This window comes from Saimiri boliviensis, chromosome 11 (genome assembly GCF_048565385.1).
Source record: "Saimiri boliviensis isolate mSaiBol1 chromosome 11, mSaiBol1.pri, whole genome shotgun sequence".
NCBI lineage: Eukaryota > Metazoa > Chordata > Mammalia > Primates > Cebidae > Saimiri > Saimiri boliviensis.
The window spans coordinates 82634138-82651459 of NC_133459.1; the positions used below are offsets into that span (position 1 = coordinate 82634138).

Sequence of the window (17322 nt, forward strand, 5' to 3'; positions counted from 1 at the left end):
CACGTGCCACCATGCTCAGCTAATTTTCTGTATTTTTAGTAGAGACGGGGTTTCACTATGTTGACCAGGATGGTCTCGATCTCCTGACCTCGTGATCCACCCGCCTCGTCCTCCCAAAGTGCTGGGATTACAGGCATGAGCCACCGCGCCTGGCCCTATCATTATTATTATTACTTGAGATGGAGTCTTGCTCTGTTACCCAGGCTAGAGTACAGTGGTGTGATCTTAGCTCACTGCAGCCTCTCGGCCTCCTGGGACCTCAGATGATCTGTCTGCCTGAGCGCTGGGATTACAGGCCTGAGCCACCATGCCTGGCCAATGCTGTCATTATTTTAAGTCACTAGGTTTTGGGACAGTTTATTAGGTAGCAATAGATAACTGGAAAAACCACTTCACATGGCTCTTGTGAGGATAAACTGAGACAAAATATATAAAATGCCCAGTACAGTATATGAAACATAGTATATCCTCAGTAAATATTTGTTTTTATACCTATAATGTGTCAATAACTGCTTCCATCTGCACACTGCCTTTTCCTCTTCTATAGTCAAATCTCCCTTTGCTTCCTGTTCAGCAGAACCCTTGTGACTAAATTTAGGGCTTATCTAGATAATCCAGAAAAATCTCCCCCTCTCAATATCCTTAGCTTAATTACATCTATCAAATCCTTTTTGTTCTGTAAAGTAACATTCACAGGTTTCAGGATTAGAGCATAGATTCTTTGGGGCCATTATTTGGGAAATTACCTCCCAAATAGTCCGTTTATTTATTTCTCTCTACTTTGTTCCAGGAAAGATGATAATAAGGAAGTATAACGTAGAGTAAATCCTTGCCTTTAAGACATGCAATCCAGTAGACACAATAAGCCACATACTCAAATAGCTATAACGGAAAACAGAGAAAATAAGTGCTACATGTCTTAAAAATTGATAAAGGTAAAACAACAACAACAACAACTATAAATAGCAGAAACCTCTGATGAATGGGATTGCAGATTCAGGATCGTGTCAAAGCAAGGCCCTAGTAGTCTGGTACAGCTAGAGTGCTGGTGGGGAAGGCAAAAAACAGATGAGTTAAGGAGATAAACTAGCCCCTACTTTATCACGAAAGGTCATTGTAAAGTCACTGTTTATCACCAGTTTTAAGTCTATAACTTTGTTCCGATGTCTGCAAAATACCCCTGGGAAGACAAGCAATTAACAAGAACAATAACAAGCAACAAATTGAAAAATATAGCAAAATTAATTACAGAATATTGTGAATAGAGCTCTGTATTCATTTCCTAACACACTACCATGAACTCGGTACCTTAAAACAACAGAAATTTTTTCTCTCACAGTTTTAGAGGCCGGAAGTCTGAAACCAGCAGGGCTAGTTGCATTTGGAGGTTCCAATGGAGAGAGAACGCATTCCTTGCCTCCTCCAGCTTCCCGTGGCTGTGGGCATTCATTGGCCCATAGCCTCATCACTAATCTCTGCTTCCGTCTGCACCCCACCTTCTCTTCCTTAGCCAAAGCTCCCTTTGCCTCCCTTTCAGAAGAAATCCTGTGACTACATTTGGCCCCCATCTAGATAATCCAGGAAAATCTCCACATCTCAAAATCCTTAACTTAATTAAATCTGTCAACTCCTTTTTGCTGTGTAAAGTAACAGCCACAGGTTCCAGGGATTAGGAAATGGATGGCTTTAGGACCATTATTAAAGCTCCCAACACCTCATAAAAAGATTCCAAAGTTGGAGAGAAATTCTAACAAAGATTTTACTTATTAGTTTACAACTTTATGTGGAAAATAAAGGACTAAATAAAGGGACACATAAAGGTCTACCTTCAAGGGAATTGTGTGACTTAGTAAACAGAAAAGAAAAAATTGTTGAATTTGTGGATTAAAAAGCAAACTTGAAAGTTTGTCTCCTTCATTTCCTGCTGGCAAGGAAAAAGAGAAAAGAAAGAACAAGAAAAAAAAATCAGGTTTTAAAGAAAATAATTTTAAAAACAGAATTAAAAAAATACTTGACATAATTTCTCAGGAAAGCAAAGGCAATCTGCACTGTGGCTTAAACATAGCAGTAGTAGAAATTCACTTTCATAGTTATTTCTCTCTCTTTTTTGGCCTATAAAGGTCAGGCGCTCTGGGAGCAGTGACTCACGCCTGTAATCCTAGCACTTTGGGAGGCTAAGGTGAGTGGATTGCCTGAGCTCAGAAGTTCGAGACCAGCCTGGGCAACACAGTGAAACCCCATCTCTACTAAAATACAAAAAAATTAGCTGGGCATGGCAGCGTGTGCCTGTAGTCCCAGCTACTCAGGAGGCTGAGGCATGAGAATGGTTTGCACCCAGGAGGCAGAGGTTTCCGTGAGTCAAGATCGTGCCACTGCACTCAGTCTGGGCAACAGAGCAAGACTCCTTCTCCAAAAAAAAAAAAAAAAAAAAAAAAAAAAAAAAAAAAAAAAAAAAAAAAAAAAAGGTCAGGCTCATAGAGTAAGGAATTCATTGGTTTTCAGAGCATTTAAGGAAGCAGTGGGTAGGTGTGCTAGCGAAGAAGCTGACAAAAGTGTTGAACTCTGGCACTAAAGAGAGAAAATAGACAAAGGAAAAATGAAGCAGGCAATTAAAAAAATTTTTTAAAGAGAAAGAAAATATTAGCCAGAACAAAATTGTAATGTGTAGAAGGGATCTACATGCCCATCAGCAGGAAAATGGCAAAATATGTTCATCAGACAAGGACCTACTCTTCAGCTGTGATGAGGCACATTCTTCATTCCAACAAGAAAGGAAGTTTACATATTATCAAGGGAAAAATCAAATTGCCAAACAATGTGTACAATATGACGCCAGTTGTGTAAAACTGTGTATATGTATTTGTACCAGCATTTATATTTCTCAGCACATGTATAGAAAAGTCTGGAAGTGTAGCCATCGATGTGTTCATTCTGTTTACTTCTGAGGGATGGAAAGGGATAAGGGAGAAGTGTGCAAGGCAAAGAGGGGACTTTTACCATCCCCAGCGTTTTTAATCAGTACATGGCTAATCTTTATACTCTTCACTCCAGATTATTTTGAAGCAAAGATAAGACTTTTAATAGATCTCTGTTGCTTGGATATTTTTATAATAGGTCTTTCACTATTTAACAATGGTTGTGTTCACTGCTGGAAACTGTTAGTAGATGCCACACTCCTTATAGCAATAGCTATCATTTCTTACTACAGTGTCGGGGACTGTTCTTTTTCTTTTTTTCTTTTAATTCATGTCTTATATTTTGTAGGCATATTTAATAAATTTAATACCCATTAAATTTAAATAGATGCATCTAGATAATACACTTTTTCTTTTCTTTTTGTTTTTTATACTTTTAAGTTCTGGGATACATGTGCAGATGTGCAGGTTTGTTGCATAGGTATACACTTGCCATGGTAGATTGCTGCACCCATCAACCCGTCATCTACATTAGGTATTTCTCCTAATGCTATCCCTGCCCTAGCTCCCCACCCCTGACAGGCCCCAGTATTTGATATTTCCCTCCCTGTGTCCAGGTGTTCTCATTGTTCAGCACCCACTTATGAGTGAGAACATGTGGTGTTTGGTTTTCCATTCCTGTGTTAGTTTGCTGAGAATGATTGTTTCCAGCTTCATCCATGTCCCTGAAAAAGACATGAACTCATCCTTTTTTATGGCTGCACAGTATTCCATGGTGTATATGTGCCACATTTTCTTTATCCAGTCTATCATTGATGAGCATTTGGGTTGGTTCCAAGTCTTGGCTATTGTGAATAGTGCTGCAATAAACATACATGTGCATGTGTATTTATAGTAGAATGATTTGTAATCCTTTGGGTATAGACCCAGTAATGGGATCACTGGGTCAACTGGTATTTCTAGTTCTAGATCCCTGAGGAATCGCCACACTGTCTTCCACAATGGTTGAACTAATTTACACTCCCACCAATAGTGTAAAAGCATTCCTATTTCTCCACATCCTATCCAGCATCTGTTGTTTCCTGACTTTTTAATGAACGCCGTTGTAACTGGTGTGAGATGGTATCTTATTGTGGTTTTGATTTGCATTTCTCTAACAACCAGTGAGGATGAGCTTTTTTCATATGTTTGTTGGCTGCATAAATGCCTTCTTTTGAGAAGTGTCTGTTTGTTTTGAGAAGTGTCTTTGCCCACTTTTTGATGGGGTTGTTTTTTCTTGTAAATTTGTTTAAATTCCTTGTAGATTCTGGATATTAGACCTTTGTCAGATGAGTAGCTTGCAATTATAAATTAGTCTGCTATGATAATTTCTGTACAAGTTTTTACCTACATATGCATTCATTTCCTTTGGACAGTTATCTAGAAATGGAATGTCCGGATCCTGTGGTATATATATGTTTAACTTTTTAAGATATTGCTGAATATTTTCCAAAGTGGTTGTGCTGTTTTACAGTTCCCACCTGCAGTATATGAGAGTTCTAGTTCCTCCACACTCTTGCCAGTAGGGTCACTCTTTTAAAATTTAGCCATTCTAATTGGCGTGTGGTGATATCTTTTTGTGGTTTTAACTTGCATTAATGACTAATGATGTTAATTTTCATGTCTTCATTTGCCATTCATGTCTACTCTTTCATGAAGTGTTTGTTCATGCATTTCGCTCATTGCAGGAAGCAAGGGGAGTGTTTTTTAATTATTATTGAGATTTTGGAATTTTTTATATATTCTGGATGCCAACCCTTATATGATATATGCAAACATACTCCCAACCGGTGGTTTATCTTCGCATTCTCTCAAAAGGGTCTTTCAAAGGGCAGAAGTTTTTACATTTGATGAATTTCAGTTTATCAAATTTTTTTATGTATTATGTTTTTGGTGACCAATATGAGAAATCTGTGCATAATCCAAGGTTTTCTTCTAGAAGTTTTATACTTTAGGCTTTACATTTAGGTCTATGATGTATTTTGAGTTTTAACATATGGTATGAGATGTGGATCAAAGCATTTTTTTATGCAAATACTCTGTTGTTGCAGCACCATTTGTTGAAAAGACTATTTTTTCTTCACTGAATTGTCTGGTCAAAAATCAGCTGTCCATATATGTATGAATCTATTTCTGAACTATTATTCTATTGATTTGTCTATTTTGATGCCATTTCCATACCATCTTGTTTACTGTCACTTTATAAGTCACCTTAAAATCAGATAATGTTGGTCCTCCAACTTTGTTCTTTTTCGAAGTTGTTTTGGTTAGTTTTATATATATATATTTTAAAAATTTACATATGCAATTCTGACTTTCATAAAATTTCCACTAGGTGATTTGTTAGAAGCCCAACAACCTCCTTGTGACCTGTTTAAATGCATTAATGATATAGCTGATAATGGTTTAAATACTGATCCCTACTGGCTAAGGATGAAAGTAGACATGAGAAGTTGAGATGGCTAATACAAAAGCCAACAGTCTTTCAGAAGGGAACATAACATAGAACTGTAGCAGGAGCGTCAAGGGACTTCACAGTTAGCAAAAAGAACCAAGAGAACCTAAGGAGTACCTCCAATACTTTCCTAGGCATAGTTTAATAAGCTCCCATTTAAAAATAAAGTACAAATAAACTGTATTCATTAATATTTTAGTATTTGAATCAGATGATGAGACCATATTCTTCCAGGAAGATTATAAAACCAAATGGAAGGTCAGATTTTCCTGGAGGTAGAGAAGGAGGAGACAGATTCTGTTGGGCACAGGAAGGAAAGGCAGGACTGGTTTTAATATCTGAGGCCCAAAGCAGCCAGAGGTGACACATGGCCATGGAGGCCTGAAGGGAAAGGATTTACCAAGAGAGGTGAGAACATGGTGCTTTGGCCACTTTACAAATTAACTGGGGTGCCCCATGGCAGCAATTGCCTAGTGATTGCCTGGAAAATCCTTATGTGTGTTTTGGGTTTTTTTTGTTTTTGACTGCTTTTGTGCAGTTCAGCATTTCGATTTCCTGCTCCATTTACAGAAGGATCCCAAAGTTCATCTTGTGACATTTGGTCCTTTATTAAGAGGATAGGAGGTCATTGTCAGAGGATAACATCCTGCCTGTACTTTTCCTGTTTCTGTAAAAGGGAGGTGATTTTGCTACTTCTCAAGAGTATGAGAGAATCACTTCCAACTTCTCTTTACACCCTTCATTTACTGTTCCTCAAGTCACAAGGAATGACTCATCTGAGCAGTGAATTGAGAAGAACTTGAGCATGCCTGGCTGGGGCCTTCTGCATTCTCTTACCACACACCAGCCTGTTGGTAATTCATAACTTTATGGTGCTGACAGGCTCTGCCCATACCAGGAGAGGTTTTTTTTCACTAACTTCACCAGTGACTAGGTGGGGATGATTAGATCACAGAGGATGTATGAAGAAGCCCACTTGGCCATAGACCCAAGCTATATTCTCCAGCTCATCTTTATCAAAAGTAAATTTGATATTTTGATCTCTATGTCTGGCTCCTATGTCCTGGTTGTAATCTTCGGAAGGAAAGGTAAGTTTTTGTTGATCTCCTACCAACCCTATGTTGGTAGTTCAAGGGAAAATATGCTGGTAGGAGAGGGTTAAAAGTGTGAGAGGAAACAAAATGAAAAACAAAAAAAAACAAAAAACAACAACAACAACAACAAAAACGTGGTCAGGTTAACAGCGCTGAGAAGTCCTCAAAAAAAACATGGTCAGGTTAACAGCGCTGAGAAGTCCTCAAGGTAGAAATTCAGGCTGCAAGAACTGGGCTTTGGCTTTGTTCCTGCCAGTGGGCTCCTATGGAGCCTACAGGGCTCATGAAGAATGGATGCCATTTGGGACACAATGTCAGACTGCAGACAGACCCTCCCCATCCCTGATGAAGAGACCTTTCACTATCTTCACTGCCAGCTCCAGATGGGACTTAATCAAGTGTTTTACCTAGACAAGGTGCTTTTTTGTCCCTTAAGAAGAAAACAGACTGGTGTTACCTATGTGGTCAATTTTCAGTGCAGCTTTGACTTTTCTTGTGTTCCAACATTTGTGATAGAAAAGATGGAGACTGTCTTAGTCCGTTTTGTTTGCTATGAAGGAATACCCAGGGCTAAGTAGTTTGAAAAGAAAAAAGCTTATTTGACTCATGATTCTGGTGGCCAGAAAATTTAGGATTGAGTGAGGGCTGCTGGCTGATTCCATTCACAGCAGAAGGTGAATGGGTGCCAGTGTATGCACAGATCACATGCCGGGAAAGGAGTGGTGGTGGAGAAAGAGTGTGTAAGGAGGTGCTAGGCTCTTTTTAACAACCAGCTCTGTTGGAACTAATACAGTGAGAACTCACTCCTTACTACCCACCAGGGAGGGCATTAATCTATTCATGAGGAATCTGCCTTCATGAACCAAACACATTTCACCTCCCAGAATACCACATTGAGGACTAAATTTTGACAAGAGATTTGGTGGGAACAAACAACCCATATCCAGACCATAGCAGAGATTATAACTCAGTATTTCCCAAAGTGTGGTATGCATGCTAAGGTATGCATAACTGTACATAGAGCTCACAACTTAATTATCTTAATAGTTACAAATTCATTTTAGTGTGTAGAAGAAACTGTTTTAACTTGTTAATGACAAGTAATACTGGTTTTCCATATATGGCAGCAGTGTGAAGTTTTACATTTAATTGAAAAAATAATTTTAGAGAAAATTAGAAAATAGTATTACACATGGTATTTGAATATGATAGAAATTGTGCAGGTTGTCTGTGAATGATGGAAGTCTAGGATAGCTAAAAGTAATGTAGTCAGAGTTACAAGATACACCTGAGATCAGGAGTTCAACACCAGTTTGGCCAACATGGTGAAACTCCGTCTCTACTAAAAATACAAAGATTAGCCTGGCGTAGTGGTCTGCACCTGTAATACCAGCTACTCGGGAGGCTGAGGCAGGAGAATTGCTTGAACATGGTGGTCTGCACCTGTAATACCAGCTACTCGGGAGGTGGAGGTTGGAGTGAGATTTGGTGGGAACAAACAAACCATATCCAGACCATAGCAGACACTATAACTCAGTATTTCCCAAAGTGTTGTATGCATGCTAAGGTATACATAACAGTACATAGAGCAGGTATACATAACTGCACTCCAGCCTGGTTGACAGAGCAGGACTCTGTTTCAAAAAAAAAAAAAAAATAACAAGATACTCAAAATATTCATTGCTTTTTAGGGGCTATTAATAGCAATGTTGGTTCTTTCTAACATTGCTATTGATGAATTCTAGATTTGTAAATTAATACTACAAATCTTTTAGAGATTAAGTATAATCACACAAAGTTCACCACCAATTCAATCTTTTTTTGGCTTCCAAAATGACACCTACTATGAAATGTACTGATCCCTGCAACTTACTTTGAAATGCACAAAAAAGTATGAAAATAATGGATAGATAATGTAAGCAAATATAACAAAAAGCTTATCAATTATGGACTCTGGATGCTAGATATATGGGTATTCACCATAAAATTTTCAACTTTCCTATACAGTTGAAAAGTATTCATAAAGGTTAAGGGAAAAGATGCTGGTATGGCTTCTTTTATGTATATTTCCTTGGTTTTATAGGTGAGTTTGTTACAGAGTACAGAGCAAACGTAGATTTATAACCTTGAACAGATGGCACTTTATGCTCTGACAGTTCTTATCCGCCATCTTAGACAAATAGTTTTCACTAACCTAACGAATCAAACTTGCTCTTAGGTAAACAGTGGGTTTTACAATGGCCACAGTGGGAGAAAAAGCAAGAACATATGCAAACAGGCTGGCAACCTCCATCTCGTTTCTTGAACAGAGGTCAAGAACATGGAGTCACTGTTCAGTTTCTGCAGCTGCGAAAAAAATGTGAGTTGCAGGCATGCTGTTTCATAACTTTCACACATACATAAAAGTCTTGAATCTGAGGGGCTTTCCTGTTTCTTCATTTAATATAGCACTTTATTAAAGTTGAAATTTTAAACTCTCTTTGGAAAATTATTTTGAAGAGTAGAATTTCCAAAATATAGGGAATGCAGAGGGCAACACTAAGTTTCTACTACATATACACCTCCACTAAGCAAAAAAGCAAAATTAATCCAAATAATTTAAAAGCATGGCAAGTGGCCTTCTTAAACAAATAAGAATGAAGTTAACCCAACCCAAGGGCAGTGTTTATGCATTTTCTCACATGCTTAAAACAAACACTTGACATTGAGGAAAATGAAAACCTTAAATGTAGTGCCTGTCCCTCAAAGTGGTTTATCTGCTATTTTTTCTAATAAGGAAGAGTTCTACTTATAGGGTTCATTCAAGTTTATGAAAATATTTTCTTTTAAAAAAATGAAATATAGTTTTTTCCAGTTCTAGAGAAAGTGCATATGAAAGTAAATTAAGTCAAAGAGGATATATTTTGCTTTTTATGATTTCTATAAAGAAATAAATGATGCATTTTAATATCTTTCTTAAAGATATTCCTTAGTTATAGTGAGATGTGCATTTCTATTTACATATCATTTAAATAACTGTTTAGACCCTATTCTGCAGCAAAAAAAATGCTACAAAAAATTACCCCAAATTTACCCACCCACTGATTTGTAATGTCACTAATTTTCCCAAGACCACTTTAACTCTAAAAAAAGAAAAGTCATCTTTAAAAAAGAGATAACATTACTCTCTTAACCAGAAATAATTTATTACTCAGGAGTGAATATTTTTTAAATTATATAGACATTACAATTATAGTACTTAGTGTTTTCCCGTCAAAAAGACAACCATTCTCCAAGTATCCCATTACAGTCATTCACTGATGCACAATTAATTCAACAGCTTCTATGTTATAGTCCCTAGGCATATGGGACTAGATATACAAAGTTCTTGCTACCATGGAGATTACATTCTAGAGGAATGGACATAGATAATACATTAATAAACAAATAATTTCAGATAATGACATAGCCTTGATGAAAATAAGCTCAGGTGATATGACAAAAAGTGACAATGGATGTGGGTATAGTTTTTTAAACATTTTTCTTCTTAAATTTGGTTTCAGTGTAAACACTTAACAAAGTGATAAATATCTACAGTTTAGTCATATAGTACCATAAGTATTTATTAATGGCATTTGTTACAAGAAACAGAAATCTCCATCTGTTTCTTCCCCTTATTCTCAGAGTAGGCTGTTTAGAAGCAGGCTCTTTGAAGTGACATTTGAGCAGAGAAGTGAATGACCAAAAGAAACTGCCTAAGATCGGGATAAAGAGCTTTCCACACAGGGGCAATGACAAAAGCAGGGAGCCTCAGATAGGAATAAGGGTCCCCCGTGTTGCTGGAGCAAGCAAAATACATCCTGGGGAGCAAGGGAGAAGGCCTTGGAAATACATCCTGGGGAGCAAGGGAGAAGGCCTTGGAAATACATCCTGGGGAGCAAGGGAGAAGGCCTTGGAAATACATCCTGGGGAACAAGGGAGAAGGCCTTGGAAATGATGTGGTTTATCTTTTCAACATTAGCTTCTATGAATAGACTGGATCATGGCTGTGGAGAGGGGAGAGGGTGAATGATAGAGAGGAAATAGGAGATTGAGTGATAATGATGGCTTGGACTAGGGTGTTAGCAGCGACAAATTCCAAGGCAGTTTCAGACACACAGCACTCAGATCTGTTGATGGCTGGGACATACTGGGGGGATGGAGTAAGAAAGACTCCAATTTTGGAGCAACAGGTTTCCGATGAAGATTAGGAAAGTGTTGTGTATGTTTTTCACTGTTTCACCTGTTCAGCATCCAAATCTCCTTCTTGTAGTCATAGAATCCACTATGTAAGTCCTAGGAAAGGATGCACACTAATTCCTCTCTGCCTCCTGGAAGCTGGAGTACCATCTCATGCTTCTATTCGGGACTGAGAATCAGGAATAATGCAGAGTGAGGATTTTTTCCAACTAACTACAGTGGAGTACATGGAGCTGCTTAGTGGCAGTGACAGCAACAGCAGCATCCTAACCAGGCACGGCCTTGATTGCTGCCATTCTGACCACCTAGCCTCTCTTAATTTCCGTTTATTTTCCAAGTCTATTTCTCCAGCTTACCCATTAAAAAAAAAAAAATTAAAATGGAGGAATGAAATATAAAGGGCATAAATCTTAAGTATGCAACCTGATATGTAAACACCTATGAAACCACTACCTTGACCAAAATGTAGAAGACTTTCAGCACCTTAAGTCTTCCCTCTGATACACTATTTCCTCAATAAATTCAATTTCTGCCTGAGTTAGCAAGTCCATTTCTGGTGGAGGCAGAATGCAATCAAGAAATCTGACTTGTGGCACTTCAGTGTTTATCAAATATGGCCCTTATTGTATTCAGAATGAAAACAGGTCAGGAAAAAGAGCAAAAAAGCATTTCTTTTGTACCAAAGTCCTCAGGTGAGTAAACCTCAAATTAAGACTTGTTATTATTAATCATAATACAATTTTATCATACCAAAGTACCTAAAACTTTATGTATTTAATTTATAAAATGCTGACCATCAAAGTCAGTCTGTGGTCTGGACGCTAAATTCTTTTCAGGGACCACACCAGTATTCAACCCTGTTTCTTTAGGGTCTCTAACATATAAAGCTACATAATCTGGAATTTTCCAGGAAGTTATTATGTGGGACTTCTGGCTTTTTTCTCCTAGCAGTGACTCTATGAGCACCATCATCAAGTACAGAAACATTAGTACTAATAGTTAACAGGACATTCTAAGACATTTTAATAACTACTATATTAACACTACCAACGTCCAATAGAAGGAACTAACTGAAAAAACATGGAGTCATTTCAATCTCATTTGATGGAACTCCATCCTTCAGTGGCTCAGGCCTTACTCCTTTCATAGTCCACTGGCAGACTGTTTTAGCACCTGCTTCAAAATATATCCAGAATCCAGCCATATCTCACCATCTCTATTGTTTCTATTTTGGTCTGAATTACCTTCTTTCTAGCCTGGATTACTGCAAAACTGGATGCTTGAAAGTAATAGTGAAATGCCTTCAAAGTTCTAAAGAAAAATTAGTTTGAACCTAGAACTGCACACCCACTAAAAAGTAAAGAGTGAGGAAAAAATAAGAGCCTTGTCAGACACACAAGGACTCCTAGTTTATCTCCCATGCACCCTTTCTGGGGAAGAAGAGGCACTTGTAAATATACTACAGCAAACAAACAGAAAAGACAAATTCAAGAAGGTGTGGGGTTAAAAAAAAGAAAAAAGAACATAGGAGTATGAAGAAAATACATCCTGAGGTGATAGCTAAAAATCGCTTTGTCCAAATTTGATGAAGCTGATTAAGAAGCATAAAATGATCTCAGGGTTAGAGTGAAGAACATACTTTTTTCCTGTCAGTTCTGTCAAAGAAAAACAAAGACAAGACTATAGTTCTGGAATCCCAGGGTGAGAGCTAAGAGCACTCTGAACAAATTTGGTAATTTGATAGTATGATTAAAAGAAGAGCTACAGTAAAGCAAGCAATTTTCTTCTGTCAAGAAATAAAAGCAGGCTGGATGTAGTGGCTCACACTATAATCCCAGCACTTTGGGAAGCTGAGGTGGGGAGGATTGCTTGAGCATACAAGTTTGAGACCAGTCCTGGCAACATAATACCCCATTTCTATTTGAAGATTTGTTTAAAAAAAAGAAATAAAAGCAATTAAAATCTGCAAAAGCCATGACCAATTGCGTAGCAAATGACACATGGCATGATTTGGGGAAGTTGATGGCTGGCTATAAAAGAATCCATTTGGCCTTTATGCTTGGAACATTCCGCTTAAATCTGCACAGACTTAAGGATATGCGATCGATACATAGGCCGGGTGCAGTGGCTCATTCCTGTAATCCCAGCACTTTGGGAGGCCGAGGCTGGTGGATCATGAGGTCAGGAGTTTGAGACCAGCCTAGCCAATGTATGGTGAAACCCTGTCTTTACTAAAAATACAAAAATTAGCTGGGCATGGTGGTGTGTGCCTGTAGTCCCAGCTGCTCAGGAGGCCAAGGCAGGAAGATTGCTTGAACCCAATTTTGAGGCAGAAGTTGCAGTGAGCTGAGATCATGCTGGGGCAACAGAGCAAGACTCCGTCTCAAAAAAAAAAAAAAGGAGATAAATCACCTGGTTTAACTGTGCATACTTTTGCATAGTGTGACTGCTAGTTACCGATTTAGTTTTTAGACTATACAGTATAAATATACAGTTTACAAATATACAGTATAAAGGGAAAATTATACATCTATTAAAACTGATTATATAAACTAATAGTATAACAGAATTTAGGAGGTAAAGGCCAGTAATGAGTTGGAAGGGAAGTACAAGGTTGGTCATTTCCTCAAGGTTAGGGAAATATATTTAAAATCAATGGATCAAAAATTATAACTTTAAACCAATGAAGAACTAAAACATAACCAAAAATGGTGAGAAGGAATGAAGTGAGATAAATTGCTTATCATTTCTAACACAAAACAACACATTTGGCTTAAATGGTAAGAAATAACAGGAAGAAATGTGCTACTATCTCTAAGAGGTGAAATTGGTGTGGATGGCAGGCAGAAACACTTGCACTTTTGTTTTCTATCCATCTGAATTGTTTAGAATTTTTATTCAGGTACATCCTCTAAATTAAAATTGTTTTTAATTCTAAAAAACATTAGAGGCTGGGCACAGTGGCTCATGCCTGTAAACGTATCACTTTGGGAGGCTGACGGGGGTGGATTGCTCGAGCCCAGGAATTTGAGACCAGCCTGGGCAATATAGTGAAACCCTGTCTCTATTTAAAGAAAGAAAAAAAAAAAAAAAAAAGAAAGAAAAATTAAAGCTGGCAGGCTCTGAAAGGCTTAACAGTTAACATTACAGAAGGATCCCAAGAAATTATAAAAAGCAGGAATAAAAAAATATCAAAAAAATCTGAAGTAAAATGCCATTTAAAGGCATCTAAACTCATCCAACACTTCTGGTAAAGCAAAGTCAATAAAAGCAGTTTATAGCTATAACTCAGTGATTAGACAACAACAACAAAAAGATTAGAATTCTCTAAGATGGCAGAGGTTAACTATAAAACTATTCTCATCCAAAATAATATAGTAATATAGTAATACAGGCATGGCCTTTAAAGTATTTCAGATTCTGGAAAATTCAATTTCGGACAAATAAATGTTATTACATATATTGATGGATAATACATGATGGTCCAAAACCTTAACATCTTTGTTTAAAAAGAATATTAAAATAAGTGATCTTTAAAATTATAATTAATAGCATAAAACGAAGGTTATAATATTTTAATAAAATGTTTACATTTCTTGAACAGTTTATTCAATTCATACATGATATAGCAATAAAAGGAAGGAATCTGAAACAGCTTTCCTATAAAACATTCAGAAGTATTTTCCTTTGACTGTTTACTCATAAATTCTCATGGTATTCTTCTGAATTGTTACACAAGGTTTTAAAAAATGAAAATTTCATATAAAAATAGTTATCTAACAATGGGTTTTCAAATTAAATAATAAGTCTGTTTACCAATGTATATTGCATAGAAATAGTTTAAGTACTTTAATATTTAGAAAAAACATCAGGAAGTCAGTTTTTCAATGGCTGCCATATCTTAAAAGTTGGTAACTTAAAATCTATTTATAATTTTTAAATTATATATTCTGTAGATACAAAAGTTTAAAAAAATACATTTTGATTTAATACAAAAGCCTTCTACATTTACATTTTCAAACATTACTGTGATTGCTATAACATCGTATATATACTTAGCCAAAATAAGTTAATTTTTAAAAATCAATAACGTGTAGTATGCTGGCAAGACAATTTATTTAGAAACAAATGGGGATAATTATAAAGTCAATGTTATAAATGTACTACTACAAATAAATAATTAAAATAAAGCAGAATATAAAAACGCATAGAACAGGTGCAGAAATCACCAGTGCAGAAATCTGGGCACTTAATCCCTTAAGGAGTTAGAGGATTTCAAATTTAAAAGATGACTTTTCACAGGGGACATTGTGACTTTCTGTGAATAAAGAAAAGAATGTCTATGAATTCTACTCAGATGCTTCTATTTTTGTTCAAGTGTTTTTATGTAATTCCTCCTTTAATTTAAATGTTCTTTCCCTGAAAAAAAAATTTTAAGATAATAATTTTGGTCTCACGACATATATACTTTAAAAATACATGTAATTCTACAGTAACCCCTCCCCCATCCTAATACCTATATATACATGCATTTATATAAATATATACATAATTTCAGGATTATAAAAATATTTAATTTTTATGAGCTTAATTACTGAATGTTAATACAGAATACATTAGTATTTGTATAATTTCACTTTTATTTATAAAAAGATTTTCTTATAGCAGCATTTGCATTACAAATAAAATGTGATCAAAGGACGTTGCAGTGTACCAGGACCCCTACTGCAAATCAGACTGAGCAACTGTGATGTTCCTCTAAAAGAACATTTGGTGGCTCACACCTGTAATCCAACACTTTGGGAGGCCGAGGTGGGCTGATCACCTGAGGTCGGGAATTCTAGATCAGCCTGGCCAACATAGTGAAACTCCGTCTCTACTAAAAATACAATAATTAGCTGGGCATGGTGGTGGGTGCCTGTAATCACAACTACTTGGGAGGCTGTTGCAGGAGAATCATTTGAACAGAGGAGGCAGAAGTTGCAGTGAGCTGAGATCGCACCAGTACACCCCAGCCTGGGCAACACAGTGAGACTCCATCTCAAAAAAACAAACAAAAAAAATAGAACATCTGTCTCAGCTACAGAAGGGCTGTTTCCAGAAAGCACAAAAACCTTGAGGGGCTAATAACTTATCTGAACCTTCTAAGTGCATTTGAAAGTTATCTCCGGTGGCTCAAGCCTGTAATCCCAGCACTTTGGGAGGCCGAGGCCAGTGGATCACGAGGTCAAGAGATGGAGACCATCCTGGTCAACATGGTGAAACCCCGTCTCTACTAAAAATACAAAAAATTAGCTGGGCATGGTGGCGCGTGCCTGTAATCCCACCTACTCAGGAGGCTGAGACAGGAGAATTGCCTGAACCCAGGAGGCGGAGGTTGCAGTGAGCCGAGATCGCGCCATTGCACTCCAGCCTGGGTAACAAGAGCGAAACTCCGTCTCAAAAAAAAAAAAAGAAAAAGAAAAAGAAAGTTATCTCCATAGAGTTGGCAAGACAGTAAAATATCCCAAGAAGTCTAAGTTTTATTGATTCCCCAGAAGTTTTCCAATGAGATAAGTAAAAATTACATTAATGGTGCTTTGAATTGAATCATATAAACTTGTTAGAAATTAAAGATTTCAAGAGTAAAAAAATGAAAACATTGCTCTGGGTGGTATAAGAAAAGAAAGCAAGAAAGACAGATTTGAAACTAAGACATTACAAAAAAACAAAAATACCCTCAATCTCAAAAACTCATATTAAGCTTGTTTTTGTTTAGCTCACGTTCCAGATTTCCAATCAAAGTATCAATACTTTCTTGTAGATCTTTGAGATTGTCTTTTCGATCCACTGTAGACTCAATTGTCTCCATTGTCAAATATGTCTGACATGTACACTCTTTGGACATGGGAACTGGCTGTTCAGTCATTACTTCTGGCCCATCCATTTTGCTATAATTTTCTCCATTTTCTCTATCTTCTGAAGGGACATCATTATAATCCACATCATTTAAATTTTCTTTTGTATTTAAAAAGTAGTTTTCTCCACAGCTACTCCAGTCTCCTGCGTAACGATTGCTAAGTGGACTGTCTAATCGGTTCTGCCTTGGCCTAAGTACTCCTGATGAATCAGTACCACTCAAATTTAACATGAGAGGTCGTTCTTTCTTCTGCCTCAAATAATTCAGAGAAGACTTCTGCTCTGGGAGTAAACTGTCTGTTGATTTTTTGACATTTAAACGCTGCACTAGAAACAAACAATAATTTTGCTTTAGTGAATGTAATTCAACTGAACTTATTAAAAAAAGAGCTAAAGATAAGCCATTTAATCAACTATAAACATGCATTAAAACAAAAACATGCACTCTATCAAAAGAAAGCATTCCATAATTATTTTGTATTACCAGACATAAACTAGATTAAGAATAGAAGCAGTACAACGTTCCATGGTGCTAATTCATGCTACATCATAACGTTCCCAAACAAATCACATTTCCAATGTCAGTTAATTTTCTGTGCAAGTTTATTATTATCTAGCTATAATTCAAACAACAGCTAAGCTGGTAGCTTCTCCTAAATTAAAAGGTACAGCAAAAAGCAGGCAAGGCATGTTGGTGTACAAA

The 17322-nt window shown here is 36.9% G+C and overlaps 2 protein-coding genes across 8 annotated transcripts in view; one reads left to right on the forward strand and one right to left on the reverse strand.

Moving 5' to 3' along the window:
• DNAI3 (dynein axonemal intermediate chain 3) overlaps window positions 1–17322 on the forward strand; it is a 148544-nt gene that overhangs the window by 88613 nt on the left and 42609 nt on the right. The window contains exon 23 of one of the 3 annotated variants that reach the window (XR_012512471.1): window positions 8722–8862. The exons of 1 other annotated variant lie outside the window; for it this stretch is intronic. Coding sequence is in view for 1 of the 2 variants with exons in the window: in XM_074381101.1 (XP_074237202.1) it covers window positions 8722–8808 (87 nt within the window). In the remaining variant the exon portion in view is untranslated. Of the gene's footprint in view, window positions 1–8721; window positions 9350–17322 lie in introns of those variants that run through there. One more of the 3 variants, XM_074381101.1, reaches the window with a different exon arrangement.
• SYDE2 (synapse defective Rho GTPase homolog 2) overlaps window positions 9537–17322 on the reverse strand; it is a 54336-nt gene continuing 46550 nt past the window's right edge. The window contains exon 7 of one of the 5 annotated variants that reach the window (XM_074381097.1): window positions 9537–15140. In XM_074381097.1, coding sequence (XP_074237198.1) covers window positions 15121–15140 — 20 coding nt within the window. In that variant the 3' untranslated portion in view covers window positions 9537–15120. Of the gene's footprint in view, window positions 16947–17322 lie in introns of all 5 variants that reach the window. The other 4 variants (XM_010350542.3, XM_074381096.1, XM_074381100.1 and 1 more) reach the window with 4 other exon arrangements.